Source organism: Ctenocephalides felis, unplaced genomic scaffold (genome assembly GCF_003426905.1).
Source record: "Ctenocephalides felis isolate EL2017-DRISC unplaced genomic scaffold, ASM342690v1 CF-g0.4_SCAFFOLD_00845, whole genome shotgun sequence".
Lineage (NCBI taxonomy): Eukaryota > Metazoa > Arthropoda > Insecta > Siphonaptera > Pulicidae > Ctenocephalides > Ctenocephalides felis.
In genome coordinates this window covers 42,388,776-42,400,998 of record NW_020536999.1, presented here as the reverse complement: position 1 = coordinate 42,400,998, position 12,223 = coordinate 42,388,776, and the positions used below count along the sequence as shown (strand labels likewise).

At 29.7% G+C, this 12,223-nt stretch overlaps 4 protein-coding genes across 6 annotated transcripts; 2 read left to right on the top strand and 2 right to left on the bottom strand.

The window, feature by feature from the left end:
• Positions 1-365: 365 nt before the first annotated feature.
• LOC113383500 (mitochondrial inner membrane protease subunit 2-like) lies at positions 366-1,118 on the bottom strand. The gene is made up of 3 exons (XM_026621766.1): positions 908-1,118; positions 583-834; positions 366-520 (listed from the first exon to the last, which is right to left on the bottom strand). The coding sequence occupies exons 1-3, from the start codon at positions 999-1,001 to the stop codon at positions 366-368; spliced, it is 501 nt and encodes a 166-aa protein (XP_026477551.1). The 5' UTR covers positions 1,002-1,118.
• Positions 1,119-2,058: 940 nt separating this feature from the next.
• On the top strand, positions 2,059-4,564 carry LOC113373930 (protein disulfide-isomerase A3-like). Its single transcript, XM_026614199.1, is given in 11 exon segments — positions 2,059-2,372; positions 2,437-2,524; positions 2,626-2,692; positions 2,695-2,745; positions 2,880-3,108; positions 3,192-3,308; positions 3,369-3,501; positions 3,562-3,722; positions 3,789-4,020; positions 4,120-4,254; positions 4,328-4,564. Coding segments are annotated over 11 exon segments (1,464 nt in total). The 5' UTR covers positions 2,059-2,226; the 3' UTR covers positions 4,433-4,564.
• Positions 4,565-4,820: 256 nt separating this feature from the next.
• On the bottom strand, positions 4,821-5,932 carry LOC113383489 (histidine triad nucleotide-binding protein 3-like). Its single transcript, XM_026621755.1, has 4 exons — positions 5,823-5,932; positions 5,255-5,467; positions 4,965-5,158; positions 4,821-4,889 (listed from the first exon to the last, which is right to left on the bottom strand). The coding sequence occupies exons 2-4, from the start codon at positions 5,442-5,444 to the stop codon at positions 4,821-4,823; spliced, it is 453 nt and encodes a 150-aa protein (XP_026477540.1). The 5' UTR covers positions 5,445-5,467; positions 5,823-5,932.
• A 177-nt stretch (positions 5,933-6,109) lies between these two features.
• On the top strand, positions 6,110-10,655 carry LOC113373888 (mitochondrial proton/calcium exchanger protein-like). 3 transcript variants are annotated; one of them, XR_003366918.1, is made up of 13 exons: positions 6,110-6,214; positions 6,355-6,778; positions 6,895-7,235; positions 7,341-7,590; positions 7,655-7,866; positions 7,969-8,139; positions 8,243-8,530; positions 8,605-8,789; positions 8,853-8,980; positions 9,050-9,222; positions 9,341-9,592; positions 10,227-10,286; positions 10,396-10,509. XR_003366918.1 is itself a non-coding variant. In XM_026614157.1 (12 exons), the coding sequence occupies exons 2-12, from the start codon at positions 6,454-6,456 to the stop codon at positions 10,618-10,620; spliced, it is 2,553 nt and encodes an 850-aa protein (XP_026469942.1). In that variant the 5' UTR covers positions 6,110-6,214; positions 6,355-6,453; the 3' UTR covers positions 10,621-10,655. The 3 variants fall into 3 exon arrangements, 1 of the variants encoding a protein (XP_026469942.1); XR_003366917.1 differs by having other exon boundaries at positions 10,393-10,509; XM_026614157.1 differs by lacking the exon at positions 10,227-10,286 and having other exon boundaries at positions 10,393-10,655.
• Positions 10,656-12,223: the final 1,568 nt, after the last annotated feature.

Here is a 12,223-nt window from a genome sequence, read left to right as displayed (position 1 = left end):
AATACCAGATCATAAGTTCATAAGAACTATTACAAAATTATGTGGATTTCCATTAGCTTTAACAAGCGCAAATTTAAGAGGAGAACCAAGTTCTTTGACCATATCAGAATTTAGTGCTATCTGGAATAAACTTCCTGCAATTTTTGATGGTGGAAACATTTCTGAAGACCCCAAAAGCAGAGCGGCATCTACTATGGTAGATTTATCAAAAAGTGGATGCTACAAGATTTTAAGGGAAGGCATGGCTTGCCAGGAAACAGAAAATGTTTTGTGCAAATATGATTTGAAAAAAATATAACAATTGTATTTATATTTAATAAATATTTACATTTGATATTCTAATACATTCTAAAGTAATAAATTAGCTATTGTACATTTTCTACATATACTTGTTGTCTTTGTTTTGGTATATATGATCCTAACTTTTGCCATCTTGCGGGGGGCCAAATTATACAAGATGCTTTTGCTGTTATTAGTCCTAAAGAAACTGGTCCAAAAAAATTACTATCTAATGAATGACCTATGTAAGAACAATAACCATTTTTAAAATAAAAAGCAATGAACTATTTGAAATGAGCTTACCAGTGTGATCTCCTTCAACCCAACAGTGGCCTTCAGGAATTTTCATATATGGTCTTTTGTAGTAAGGGGTGTTTATAATATCTCCTTCTAGTGCAACAACCCTTTTAATTATTATTTGTTCAGGATTTTTTGGTGATATCAAGGAAATGATATCACCTCTGTTTATATTGTAATCACGGACAGCCCAGCGCGATAAGTAAACATAATCAGTTTTTGATGCATTTGGGTTCAGGGCAGGTTGCATAGATACGCCTAATTGAACATAATATTTTTGATGAGGGTTACAATTTCTCAAGTAATACTCTCTAATGTTGTAATTTCAAACCTTCGACTCTTGCTACATAGCCAACGGAATCAAAAAATGTGATGCTTATTGGAATACCTATAAATAAACTTTTAAATAATATATTCACCCTCATGGTGAATTATAACATACAGAAATGTGCTATGGTGTAAGTAATTGGTATTTTAAATATCATGTTTAAATCAAATTGCATGAAATATTAGAGGTTATGTAAACTACTGTATTACATCTGAAAACTTCAAATTGGCTGTAAATTCTGTCCTATCGGGCAACACAACTTTGATATTGAAAATCATTGGAACAGATGAGATTCTAATCAGAATACTGAAACACAAAATATTGACTTATTTCATTATTTATTAGAAGATATCTATTAATAGATAATATATACTACGCTTAACAATAATATCACATCATAAGCACAAATCTTTTAAAATATTAATTGTAATGTGTACACTATAAATTCAATTTGTTCATAATAAATATAAGAAAAGAAATTAGTATTAGAATTGCTTTTTCTTTGTCGTGTAGCACTGTATAGTGAACAGCAAATGTGTAGTAAATACTCATATATATAGATATCTTTATATAAATATATATATATATATATATATATATATATATATATATATTAATTGTTTAATATGAACAAAACTATATATATATAATACTAATATATATATATATATATATATATATATATATATATATATTTAATGGTTTATTGTTTAAGTTTGTTATTATATATTCGACTAATATTAATATTTAGTGCAAATATGAAGGCTTTCTTCAAATCAAAAAATATTATAAATAAAAGTAAAATGCAAATAAAATTTAAATATTTTTATGTAATCATTTTTACTGAAAAACAAAATGCATTTTGTTTACAGGGTGTATTTATAAATAATATAATATTTATTGCAATGTGCAAAATTTTCACCTTGCATTCTATCTGCATTTTGAATAATCGCTAAATGATAAATGTTTTTGCAATGTTTTGAAATGATTGACGCAATATCATAACAGTTATTGCACAATCAGCAATTAAGATTAGTAGAACAGTTTAAACTTATCGCGTTTACCGCTTTTTAGTTTTACAAGCTAATAATTAGATCAGGTAATACTAACATTTGAATTTTAACCAATGAGATCACGCCACACGGCATTTAAACTGTGTGGGATGAGACAATTATTATCTCTTTACGGCAGTTTTCAGTAGATGGTAAAACTTCAAACATAATTAAGGTTATTGTTTTTTTTGCAGTAACCGGTTGGCCACGTATTGGTATACGTTTATACCAATTTTTAAATTATTTATTAAAGTTTTATATTATAGCACAATGTTAATATTAAAAGCTTTGTTTATTTTATCGGCCGCAAGTTTTTGTTTAGCCGGTGAAGAACACGTACACGAATTGACAGACGATGACTTTACAGCAAGATTGGGTGAATTGGAAACCGCTCTGGTTATGTTCTATGCACCATGGTAATTATATATTATACACTTATAACTTGTCATATTTATAAAATTTTAACGTTTTAATGTTCAGGTGTGGACATTGCAAGCGTTTGAAGCCCGAATTTGCAAAGGCTGCTGAGACTCTTCAAGGAGATGAAACACCTATTGCTCTAGCTAAGGTAATAAAATTTCATCTAGTTTTGATGTTCTGACATATGTTATTTATAAATTTGCGCAAAATTAAATAAAATAATAAACAAAAAATATTGTGCAATTCTAGGTTGATTGTACTGAAGGCGGTAAAAGCACTTGTGGAAAGTTTTCAGTTTCTGGCTATCCAACTTTGAAATATTCCGTAATGGGGAATTATCACAAGACTATAATGGACCTCGAGAAGCTGGTATGATATCTAAACAATTGTCTATATGTAATGCAATTATGGTACAATGTTATAATGCTTTAAGTGAATTTCATCAATCTTTGTTCCTTTAATTCTAATTTTTAGTACTTTACTAATATAATAATTCTCAACAGGTGGTATTGTTAAATATATGAGAGCTCAGGTTGGACCTTCTTCTAAGGATGTCACATCGTTGGCTCAATTGGAAGCTTTCTTGAAACCAAATGAAGTTGCTGTAGTAGGTTTCTTCAAGAAAGAATCCGATCTTAAGGGAGAATTTTTGAAACTGGCCGACAAAATGCGTGAGAAAGTTCGATTTGCTCACACTTCCAACAAAGATGTATTAGAAAAATATAGTGTAAGGTAGGGTAAAATTATCACTTGTTTAAATTAGCACTGTTACAGTATTAAAAAAATGAGATGGTATATCATCTATTACTTTCCAGTGATGATATTATCTTGTTCCGCGCTCCCCATTTGAAAAACAAATTTGAAGAAAGTTCTGTTAAATTCGAAGGCAAGGCAACAAAAGAAGCACTGAGTTCTTTCATTCAACAAAATTAGTAAGTTTGATATTACTTATGGATATTAGTACAGTAAAACTTATTTAAAATATATTTTAGCCATGGGTTGGTTGGTCACAGAACTAGAGATAACATGCAAGAGTTCAGCAAACCTCTTGTTGTTGCATACTATGATGTTGACTATGTTAAAAATGCTAAAGGAACTAATTACTGGAGAAACAGAGTTCTTAAGGTATGAATTTGTCAACTATTCTGTTCTGTATGTGTTCTTATATGAAACATTATATCTTAGGTTGCAAAAGACAAGACTAAAGTAAATTTTGCTATTAGTTCCAAAGCTGATTTCCAACATGAATTAAATGAATATGGCTTAGATCATGTCAAAGACGACAAACCTGTTATCTTGGCCAGAAATGCAAAGGGTGAAAAATTCATCATGCAGAAAGAATTTTCGTGAGTAAAATAAATTCTTTAAAAGCATCTGTAAAAAATGTTAGTAACTTACACTTATTTATACAGAGTAGAAGCAATCCAAGAATTTGTTGATGATATGCTTGAAGGTAAATTGGAAGTCTACATGAAATCTGAACCTATTCCTGAGACTAATGATGGACCAGTCAAAGTAGCTGTTGCAAAGAACTTTGATGAAATTGTCACAAATAATGAAAAAGATACTCTGATTGAATTCTATGCTCCTTGGTGTGGACATTGTAAAAAACTGGCTCCAGTTTATGATGAATTGGGTGAAAAGGTAATTATAAAAATCACTATCATACAAGTATGAGTTTTGATATTAATATATATATATATATATATATATATATATATATATATAATTTATAAATTGTAGATGAAAGATGAAGATGTAGCAATTGTTAAAATCGATGCTTCCAACAATGACGTTCCATCAACTTATGAAGTTAGTGGTTTTCCTACATTGTACTGGGCTCCTAAAGATTCTAAAGACTCTCCAGTAAGATACGAGGTATGTGTGAAATACAACATAAATGCAAATTAATTTTATCAAGAGTTAAAACCAATTAATGAATTTCATTTAGGGTGGCCGAGAAGTAGATGACTTTGTTAAATACATTGCCAAACATTCCACAGAAGAGCTTAAGGGCTATGATCGCTCTGGAAAAGCTAGAAAGACTGAGTTGTAATGCGTTTATCAACATATATAGGTTTTTAAGAATGTGGCCAAGGTCCATGTTAATTTATTTGCTTATATCAAGTGATCACATTTGTAATGTGATAAAATGTCATAGAATGATTGAATTTTTTATATGAGATCTTTATAATTAATAAATTGATAATAAGCTAACTTTATTTATTTTCATAATTTGTGACAATTTTATTGATTTTAGTCAAATTGCAAAAAATGAATTCCTAATTCTAAATAATAGTGAAACATTTTTATTTTTAAACCTAATAGCAAAAAATATTTATATGTATAGCAGAATATATAGAATACTGCTGAACTTACATTTTGGATTAATAAAAACATCATTCTGTTTACCACAAAATATTTTTGTGTATCACATTATTGCTTTAGTTGGATGAAGTTTCTTCATTTCCAATTGCCCTATGAGTTTTCAGCCATGTTATCACATATTCTGGCTATATTAAAAAAGCATACTTTCAATATTGCATGAATACTAATACTTAACAAATAAGAATATAAAAAATACTTACTGACACAAACCACATGCTGTTCGGTTTGTAAATAAGCCTATGAAAAAATCTTAAACCGTCAACAGGAGCCAAAATATGTAAATGCAAATGTGATATGCTATGGAAGGGTGGCCAATGAAAACCAAATCTTGCTTCATTCAGATTTTCCCCCTTGTCGATAACTATTTGCTTTGCTATTTTATACATTTCTTCGACTAGAAAATATTAACTTAATGTAAAAGAAATGAAATTGGAGAGTAAAGTTTTGTAAAATTTTATTTCATAGATCTGCGTCAATGGAATATACTTACCAAGAGTTTCTTGGCCAGGTACTAGTGACTTTGCATCATTTATATGCTGAATTGGACAAACTAAATAGTGATGTTTAGTTGCTTGTGTTCGGCAGGCAAATACTATAAAATTTTCATTTTTAAATATGGTGTTACTTGGAGCAGTTCCTTCGCATATTTGACAAAATACACAGTTTGCTATGCGATTCATATTTTCAAAATTATATTTTTTAGCTGTGTAAGATGGCAATAACAATAAATAATATAATAAAATTTCACAAAAGCTGATCAAAGGTCAGTTTTACTCAGAAGATAGTAGAAATAATTGTGCTAGAAATAATGAGGAAAAAACTCTCACTAACTATTACAATCAAACAGCATATTCTAGGAAGTTTAAGGAAACGTTAAAGGAAACTTATAAGTTTCCTACACCCTAATCATTTTTTAAGGCATTCAGTGATGGGAATAAAAGTAAGGAAATGAATAAATTTCCTTATTTCAGAAATTGGTTTAAAATTAGTAATAATAGAATTTTAATAAATTTATGCGTCTGTCACGTCTAAAAGTTTATGACTAATTATTAAAGAACCTTTGTGACTGTCAAATCTATTACTGTGATATATTGCTTCAATATCATGCTTTTCCTTTATTTATTATAAAATCTTCATTAAAATATTTCTACAGTATTTTTCTGCAAACGTTATGATTGCTATCCTATTGCTATTGTTATTTTATTTTTTTAAAATAAACCAGGTCTATAAAAAATCCGTTAATTAATAACTAAAATAATCAATTACGCCGTTACCTATTAAAATTTGTTGTGTGTGACAGCTGCCTAATAGTTTTTGACAACTGAAAAAACTTGAAAGGTTATGTTACCAAGTGATTGATTGTTATTATTCAGAATAAACAATTTATAACAAGTTATGAGTAATATTTATAGAAAATATAACATATTTATGTACGAGTCGTCAAAACTAGGTGACAAAAAGTTTATTCGCTGCATGAATTCTACTAATGTGATTGTTTTATATTGCGTATTCATATGTCAAATATATCCTAAATATCAAATATTATTTTAAATTAAGATTTGTAATTTTTGAAATTGCAATGTTTTTCAGATTTGAATTGCACCACGCCTTATTTAATTGCGAACAACTTAACTGTGAGTTCCTAAACAAAGTTCTGAACTGGAAGTGCGAATAGTATAATTTTTAAAAATGAGTTTAAATCGTGCGGCATACTATTTAGCTCGTTCAAAGCCAACCCGTACTAATTTATATCAAACTAATTTTCTTAATCATAATTATTTATGTATCAGTCAGTCATTCTCTCCCTTGGAGGAATATCAATATTCAAATACCAATTCAATACCAACTGTACTTCTTGTGAGAAATTTTAATACAAATACCAGATTATATGAAAAAGAAGGAGTTTCAAAGCCTTCGTCGAAGGTTGAAGTCACAGTTCAGAAACTAAAAGAAGAACAGAAACTGAAGCAACAAGAATGTGTTGTTTCCAAACCTTCTCCTGATAAAGCTGCAGGTATATTTACTATAGTAGAATAACATTCCGATTCTTTTAAATAAGTTTTAGGATAAAATATTAAGGAATTATATAATTTCAAATTATAACTAAGCTATTTCTAACATTACTTATAGGTACAGTGGAAAAAGCACCAGTTAAGAAAACTTTGAAACAAAGGATTGTTAATGAACTCCTGCATTATTATCATGGTTTTCGACTTTTGTTTATTGATATTAATGTATCAAGAAAATTGATATGGCGAATATTAAATGGAAAATCCTTGACCAGAAGAGAGCACAGACTTTTGGTCAGAACTACTGCTGATATGTTCAGACTGTTGCCATTTTCTGTGTTTATAATTGTACCTTTTATGGAGCTTTTACTGCCAGTAGCAATTAAACTTTTTCCTGGAATGTTACCATCAACTTTTCAAACAGCGACAGAGAAGGAAGATAAACTTAAACAAAGCCTAAAGGTTTGTTTACTTTATTTAATTTACAATCTTAATAATCTTGAAAAAATTGAAATAAATATTCAATGTTATGTATGTACAAATGATTAGAAATTAATAATATTGTAGGTAAAACTTGAAATGGCTAAGTTCTTGACACAAACTTTAGATGACATGACTCTCCAACATAAAGATCATAAATCAGAATTAGCTAAAGAGTTTTCAGAATGGTTCACAAAAATGAGACAGTCGGGTGCGCAAGCCAGTAATGAAGAGATAATGAAATTTTCAAAACTTTTTGAGGATGAGATAACATTGGACTCACTTTCTAGACCTCAGTTGACTGCACTGTGTCGAGTTCTTGAAATAAATACTTTAGGTACTGTATTTTTAAAATATTTTTTAACATATATATCATATTTATAATTATAATTGTATTGCAGGCACAACGAATTTCTTGCGATTTCAGTTGCGAATGAAATTGCGGTCTTTAGCAGCTGATGACAAATTAATTCAAAGGGAGGGAATTGATACCATGACACTTTCTGAGGTCCAGCAAGCTTGCAGAGCACGCGGTATGAGAGCTTATGGAATGCCAGAACATAGACTTCGAAGACAATTAACTGATTGGATAAACCTTAGCCTCAATGAAAAGGTATCTACCAGTAGACCTATCTTTATTTTAACTGTTTTACATATTATTCATTAATTTTTATATTGATGATTACATTTTATGCTTTGATAAACTGTTTCATAGGTACCACCGTCCTTACTGCTACTTTCTAGAGCTCTTATGCTGCCTGAAAACGTTCCTGTTTCTGATAAACTGAAAGCAACAATTAGTGTTTTGCCTGAAACTATTGTCACTCAAACGAAAGCTGCCATTGGTGAAAGAGAGGGCAAAATTGATAACAAGACTAAGATTGAGGTAAGTGCTTTAATTGATTAAATGAGATTTGTAAGACCATAGCAGTCAAAATGCTAATAATGAACAAATTGATGTTACTAAAGTTCTAACTTGTCTTGCATAGGTGATCAAAGAAGAAGAGCGAAAGATTCATGAAGAAAGGCAGGAGGCGAAAGAAGAAGAAAGACGAAAACTGGCAGAAACATCAGAACTGCTGGTAGACCCAGCTAAAACAATAAGTACTAAAGACACTGCGGCAGTAGTGGGCTCGAGGATTCCAACATCAGGCGCTCCATCAATAGCTGCAGTGCCGCCGAAAGTACCTCCTATCCCTAGTGCGACAGTCAGTACTAAGAAGCCAATTATGGAAGTAAAGAAAGATGCTACAGAGTTTACCAAAAAGGATTTGGCGGTAATTTATCTATAACTTATTATACAATAATTATAATTAATTTATAAAACTAAATTTTTCACTTTTAATTTCAGGTTGTCGAAGATGCGCTTGATACTTTGTCCAAAGATAAAAATTCTTTAGTTATTGAGAAGGAGGTTATCAAAGACATCAAGGAAGAAATTGCTGACTATCAGGAAGACGTGCAAGAGCTGCAACAAGCTATTGTTGCTGCAGAAAAACCTAAAGATGAAATACAAGAAACAAAGGGCGCTAAACGGTATTTATATTAAATTATATTTTATTTGGATTTGATATTTACCAATTTATTATTTTATTTCAGTTTGCTGAAGAAGGTGAACAAAATGATAACTAAAATGGACACGGTTGTTCAAGAACTTGAAAACAAGGAGTCAGAAAAGAAAGCCAAATCCCTCCAACAAGCACAAACTTGCGCTACTGAAACACAAAGTATTTTTATATATTATATAGACTTGGTTATAGTTACAAAATATTTTTATGGCAATATTTAATTTTAAGGCGAACAAGAACAGCGGAAAGCTAAAGGCGAGATTCTTATTGAGGAACTTATGGAAGCCATAAAGAAAGTCAAGAATGTACCTGATGAAAATCGTTTGAAATTGATTGAGAATATATTAAGCAAGATTGATACAGATAAAGATGGACACATCAAAGTTGAAGATGTACTAAAGGTAATAATTGAATTATACTAAAATTATATAAAGTTTTTTCATAAATATGGAACTATTTCTTTTTTGGAATACATTGGCAACTCTATTAAGAAACTAATGTGGTTCATAATTTTAATAGGTTATTGACATTGTTGAGAAAGAAGATGGGCACATGAGTACTAAACAACTTGATGAACTAGTGCAATTGCTCAAAAAGGAAGAAGTTATTGAAAAAGAAGAAAAGAAAGAAAAAGAAGCTAAGCAAAGTTCCGAATCTACACAAAGTAAAATCAACAATGTGCCAATCTCACCTGTACCAGGTACCAAAGTGACTCCTAAAGAAACCTCTCAACAAAAAAGCACCGTCCCACCGTCATCCGGTGCTGCAAAGGTAATTGAATATAGTTCTCCTCATATTTGGCTACAATATTTATATCTTAATGAATTTGTTAATTGCCCAAAGATGTTTGTTTTCGCCAAAAAGCCGTTTTGCTTATTTTAAGTCTTCTCGTCATTTCAAGTCATTGTGATTCGAATGAATTCAAATTTGGAAAAAGTATGTGTATGCGTGTATGTGAGTCGATTATTGGACTCTCGTCGATATTTTTCAAACACGGCTGAACCGATTTCAAAGATTTTAAAACCATTTGATGTAACTCGATAAGTACTTGCCTTGATTAGTTTTGCGCGTTGACCGGACGAGCCGTTTCCTTAAAATTAGCAGAGAAGTGTAACTTTTTTTGTCAACGTTTTAGTCTACAATCCTGAATAATCTGCGATAGCTTTTCACATTATGATGGTTTACAACTACTCGGTATACTTATAAATCACACATAAATTCTTATATTATTGATTAAGTTAATTATTTATGTCGGGAAGTTCATGCAACTTGCCTTGATTTAAAATGCCACTTACCTATCAAGTTATCATATTTTTCTTAAAAGTTGGATGTTTATTCATTGTGCATGCTAGATTAATATGAATTTTCCTTCAAAATTTAACATAATTTTTATTTATGAGTTCAGATGTAAATTCTCTCATGGAAATATCAGCTAATGTCTGGCCAGTCATCCTATGACAAAAATGTAAGACCAAAACAAATTAAGATGCATGCCACTATTTAAATAATCTGTGTATTTATATTATTATCAGTTTGAATATTTTTTCATGTTACTAATAATTTTTTCATAGCAGGATGTGAAGAAATTGGATTACACTAATAATATTAAAATGAAACAAACAGCCGAATTAAATAACTTAAAAGAGAAAAAAGTTTCAACAAACGATACCAAAAACATCTTGGAGGAGTCAACTAAACAAAGTGTTGCTAAAATTACTAAAACAACACATCAAAGTATTCCAAGCACAAGTGGCAAACATTTGCAAAGTAAGTGTAATGAAAATAGTAAAAATCTGTGAATTAATAGTATTAAAATTGTTAACAAATATTTATTTTTTACTTATGATTACGAATATATCTGTGATGTACTTCGAATTGCTTACATGACATTAATTTAATTTATTTACATCTGCTCACTAATTGTTGTCATAAGTATTTATTTATTTGCAATGTATATTGTTAAATTGTAAATAAATTGGTGAATACTTAATTTGTAAGTTTTAATTGAGAAAATTAGAGACTGCTAGTATTTTAAATATTGGAATATTTTATATATTTAATATCTTCTAAAAATAAATTCACATGATATGTTAACATATCATGTGAATTTATTTTTAGATATGTTCAGAGTATTGAATATTTTTAAAATGCCTTAATTTATCGCGATCGCGAAGGAGTTTTTACTGGTCTTTTCGAAAGTGTATTCGTTGTCTTAAATATATGTAACTTGAAATTACATTTTTGAAAAGTACTTACTTCTTTGGGCGCGTGTGAATTAAACTACATAAGAATGCAAACTAATAAAAATTTGGTATATGTTATAACGTTTTTGTGTACACTTTTCAACTTTTTTTTTTATTTAATCCAATTACACAATATCAATAGGCATATTTCCTATACTGGTCGCGCTGTACTAAAATAAAGTGCATATAAAAGATTTATATAACACTTTTCGTTATTTATTGGTTATAGAATCTTAACGTCTAGTGTCGTTTCAAGTGCACTTTATAGCAAATACTAAATTACATATTCAGACTATAAATGGTAAAAAGGGCACATGATTTAAAGATTATGGACTAAACATAAAAGAATAATCTAAGAATGGTTACAACCGACCCATAAAATTGTAATAGACATTGCATTAATGCTTTTGCGGAGTAAAGTGCGTGGTGGCGAGAAATCTTGTAAAATGTGGGTTCAGTATATTTTTATTTTATTTTGCAGAATTTATCGCAGATTTTCAGTCCGAAGCGTTTACTAAATGTATATGAATAGTTAGAACAATCCAGGATAATAAGGATTTGATTTAGTAGTAATTTTTTTTATATAAATGTGGTTTCTACAATTAAATGAGGTGGTCCTATCCCAACAAGAGTATTACTGGGCTATAGTCTTCTATATATTTAAACTTATCAGTGTATCGTATTCACTCGCACTTGCAAAGGCCTCGTGTTTCGTCACCCTTGATCGACACATAAAGGTATCCCAAATAACAGTACAGCGCGTGATTAAATAAATATATTACGGATCATCCTTTTCTGGATTATATTTATATTATAAATATAAATAAATTATAATTGCAATTGTATTTTAACAAAATCGAAGAACAATAGAATGTCTTTGAAGACGCATATAAAAAATTATTACTTTTATTAAAGTTTGCTTAAACAGTTGTATTATGGTGGTATTATATCTTGAAGCAAATTGCTGGAACCACATACTCTTCTATACTCTTCTTTTATCTATGACTATACTCTTCTTTTATCTATGGCTGAGACTATGCTGGGACTTCCCCAATTGTAATTTAACATTCCAGAAATAAAAATTAATCAATGATTAATAACAATTGTTTCAAATTAATTTTCAAATCAAATAAATCTGCCTTAATACATAATGTCATGC

Excerpts from the sequence above, each read along its gene's own strand:
- LOC113383489 (XM_026621755.1), bottom strand. The coding sequence starts at position 5,444 with ATGAATCGCATAGCAAACTGTGTATTTTGTCAAATATGCGAAGGAACT. Across the intron at positions 5,159-5,254 it reads ACCTGGCCAAGAAACTCTTG|TCGAAGAAATGTATAAAATA; the intron begins GTAAGTATATTC and ends AATATTTTCTAG. Across the intron at positions 4,890-4,964 it reads ACAGCATGTGGTTTGTGTCA|CCAGAATATGTGATAACATG; the intron begins GTAAGTATTTTT and ends TTTTTAATATAG.
- LOC113383500 (XM_026621766.1), bottom strand. The coding sequence starts at position 1,001 with ATGAGGGTGAATATATTATTTAAAAGTTTATTTATAGGTATTCCAATA. Across the intron at positions 835-907 it reads CTATGTAGCAAGAGTCGAAG|GCGTATCTATGCAACCTGCC; the intron begins GTTTGAAATTAC and ends ATGTTCAATTAG. Across the intron at positions 521-582 it reads GGTTGAAGGAGATCACACTG|GTCATTCATTAGATAGTAAT; the intron begins GTAAGCTCATTT and ends GTTCTTACATAG.
- LOC113373888 (XM_026614157.1), top strand. The coding sequence starts at position 6,454 with ATGAGTTTAAATCGTGCGGCATACTATTTAGCTCGTTCAAAGCCAACC. Across the intron at positions 8,981-9,049 it reads TTGCGCTACTGAAACACAAA|GCGAACAAGAACAGCGGAAA; the intron begins GTATTTTTATAT and ends TTTAATTTTAAG. Across the intron at positions 9,223-9,340 it reads AAGTTGAAGATGTACTAAAG|GTTATTGACATTGTTGAGAA; the intron begins GTAATAATTGAA and ends TAATTTTAATAG.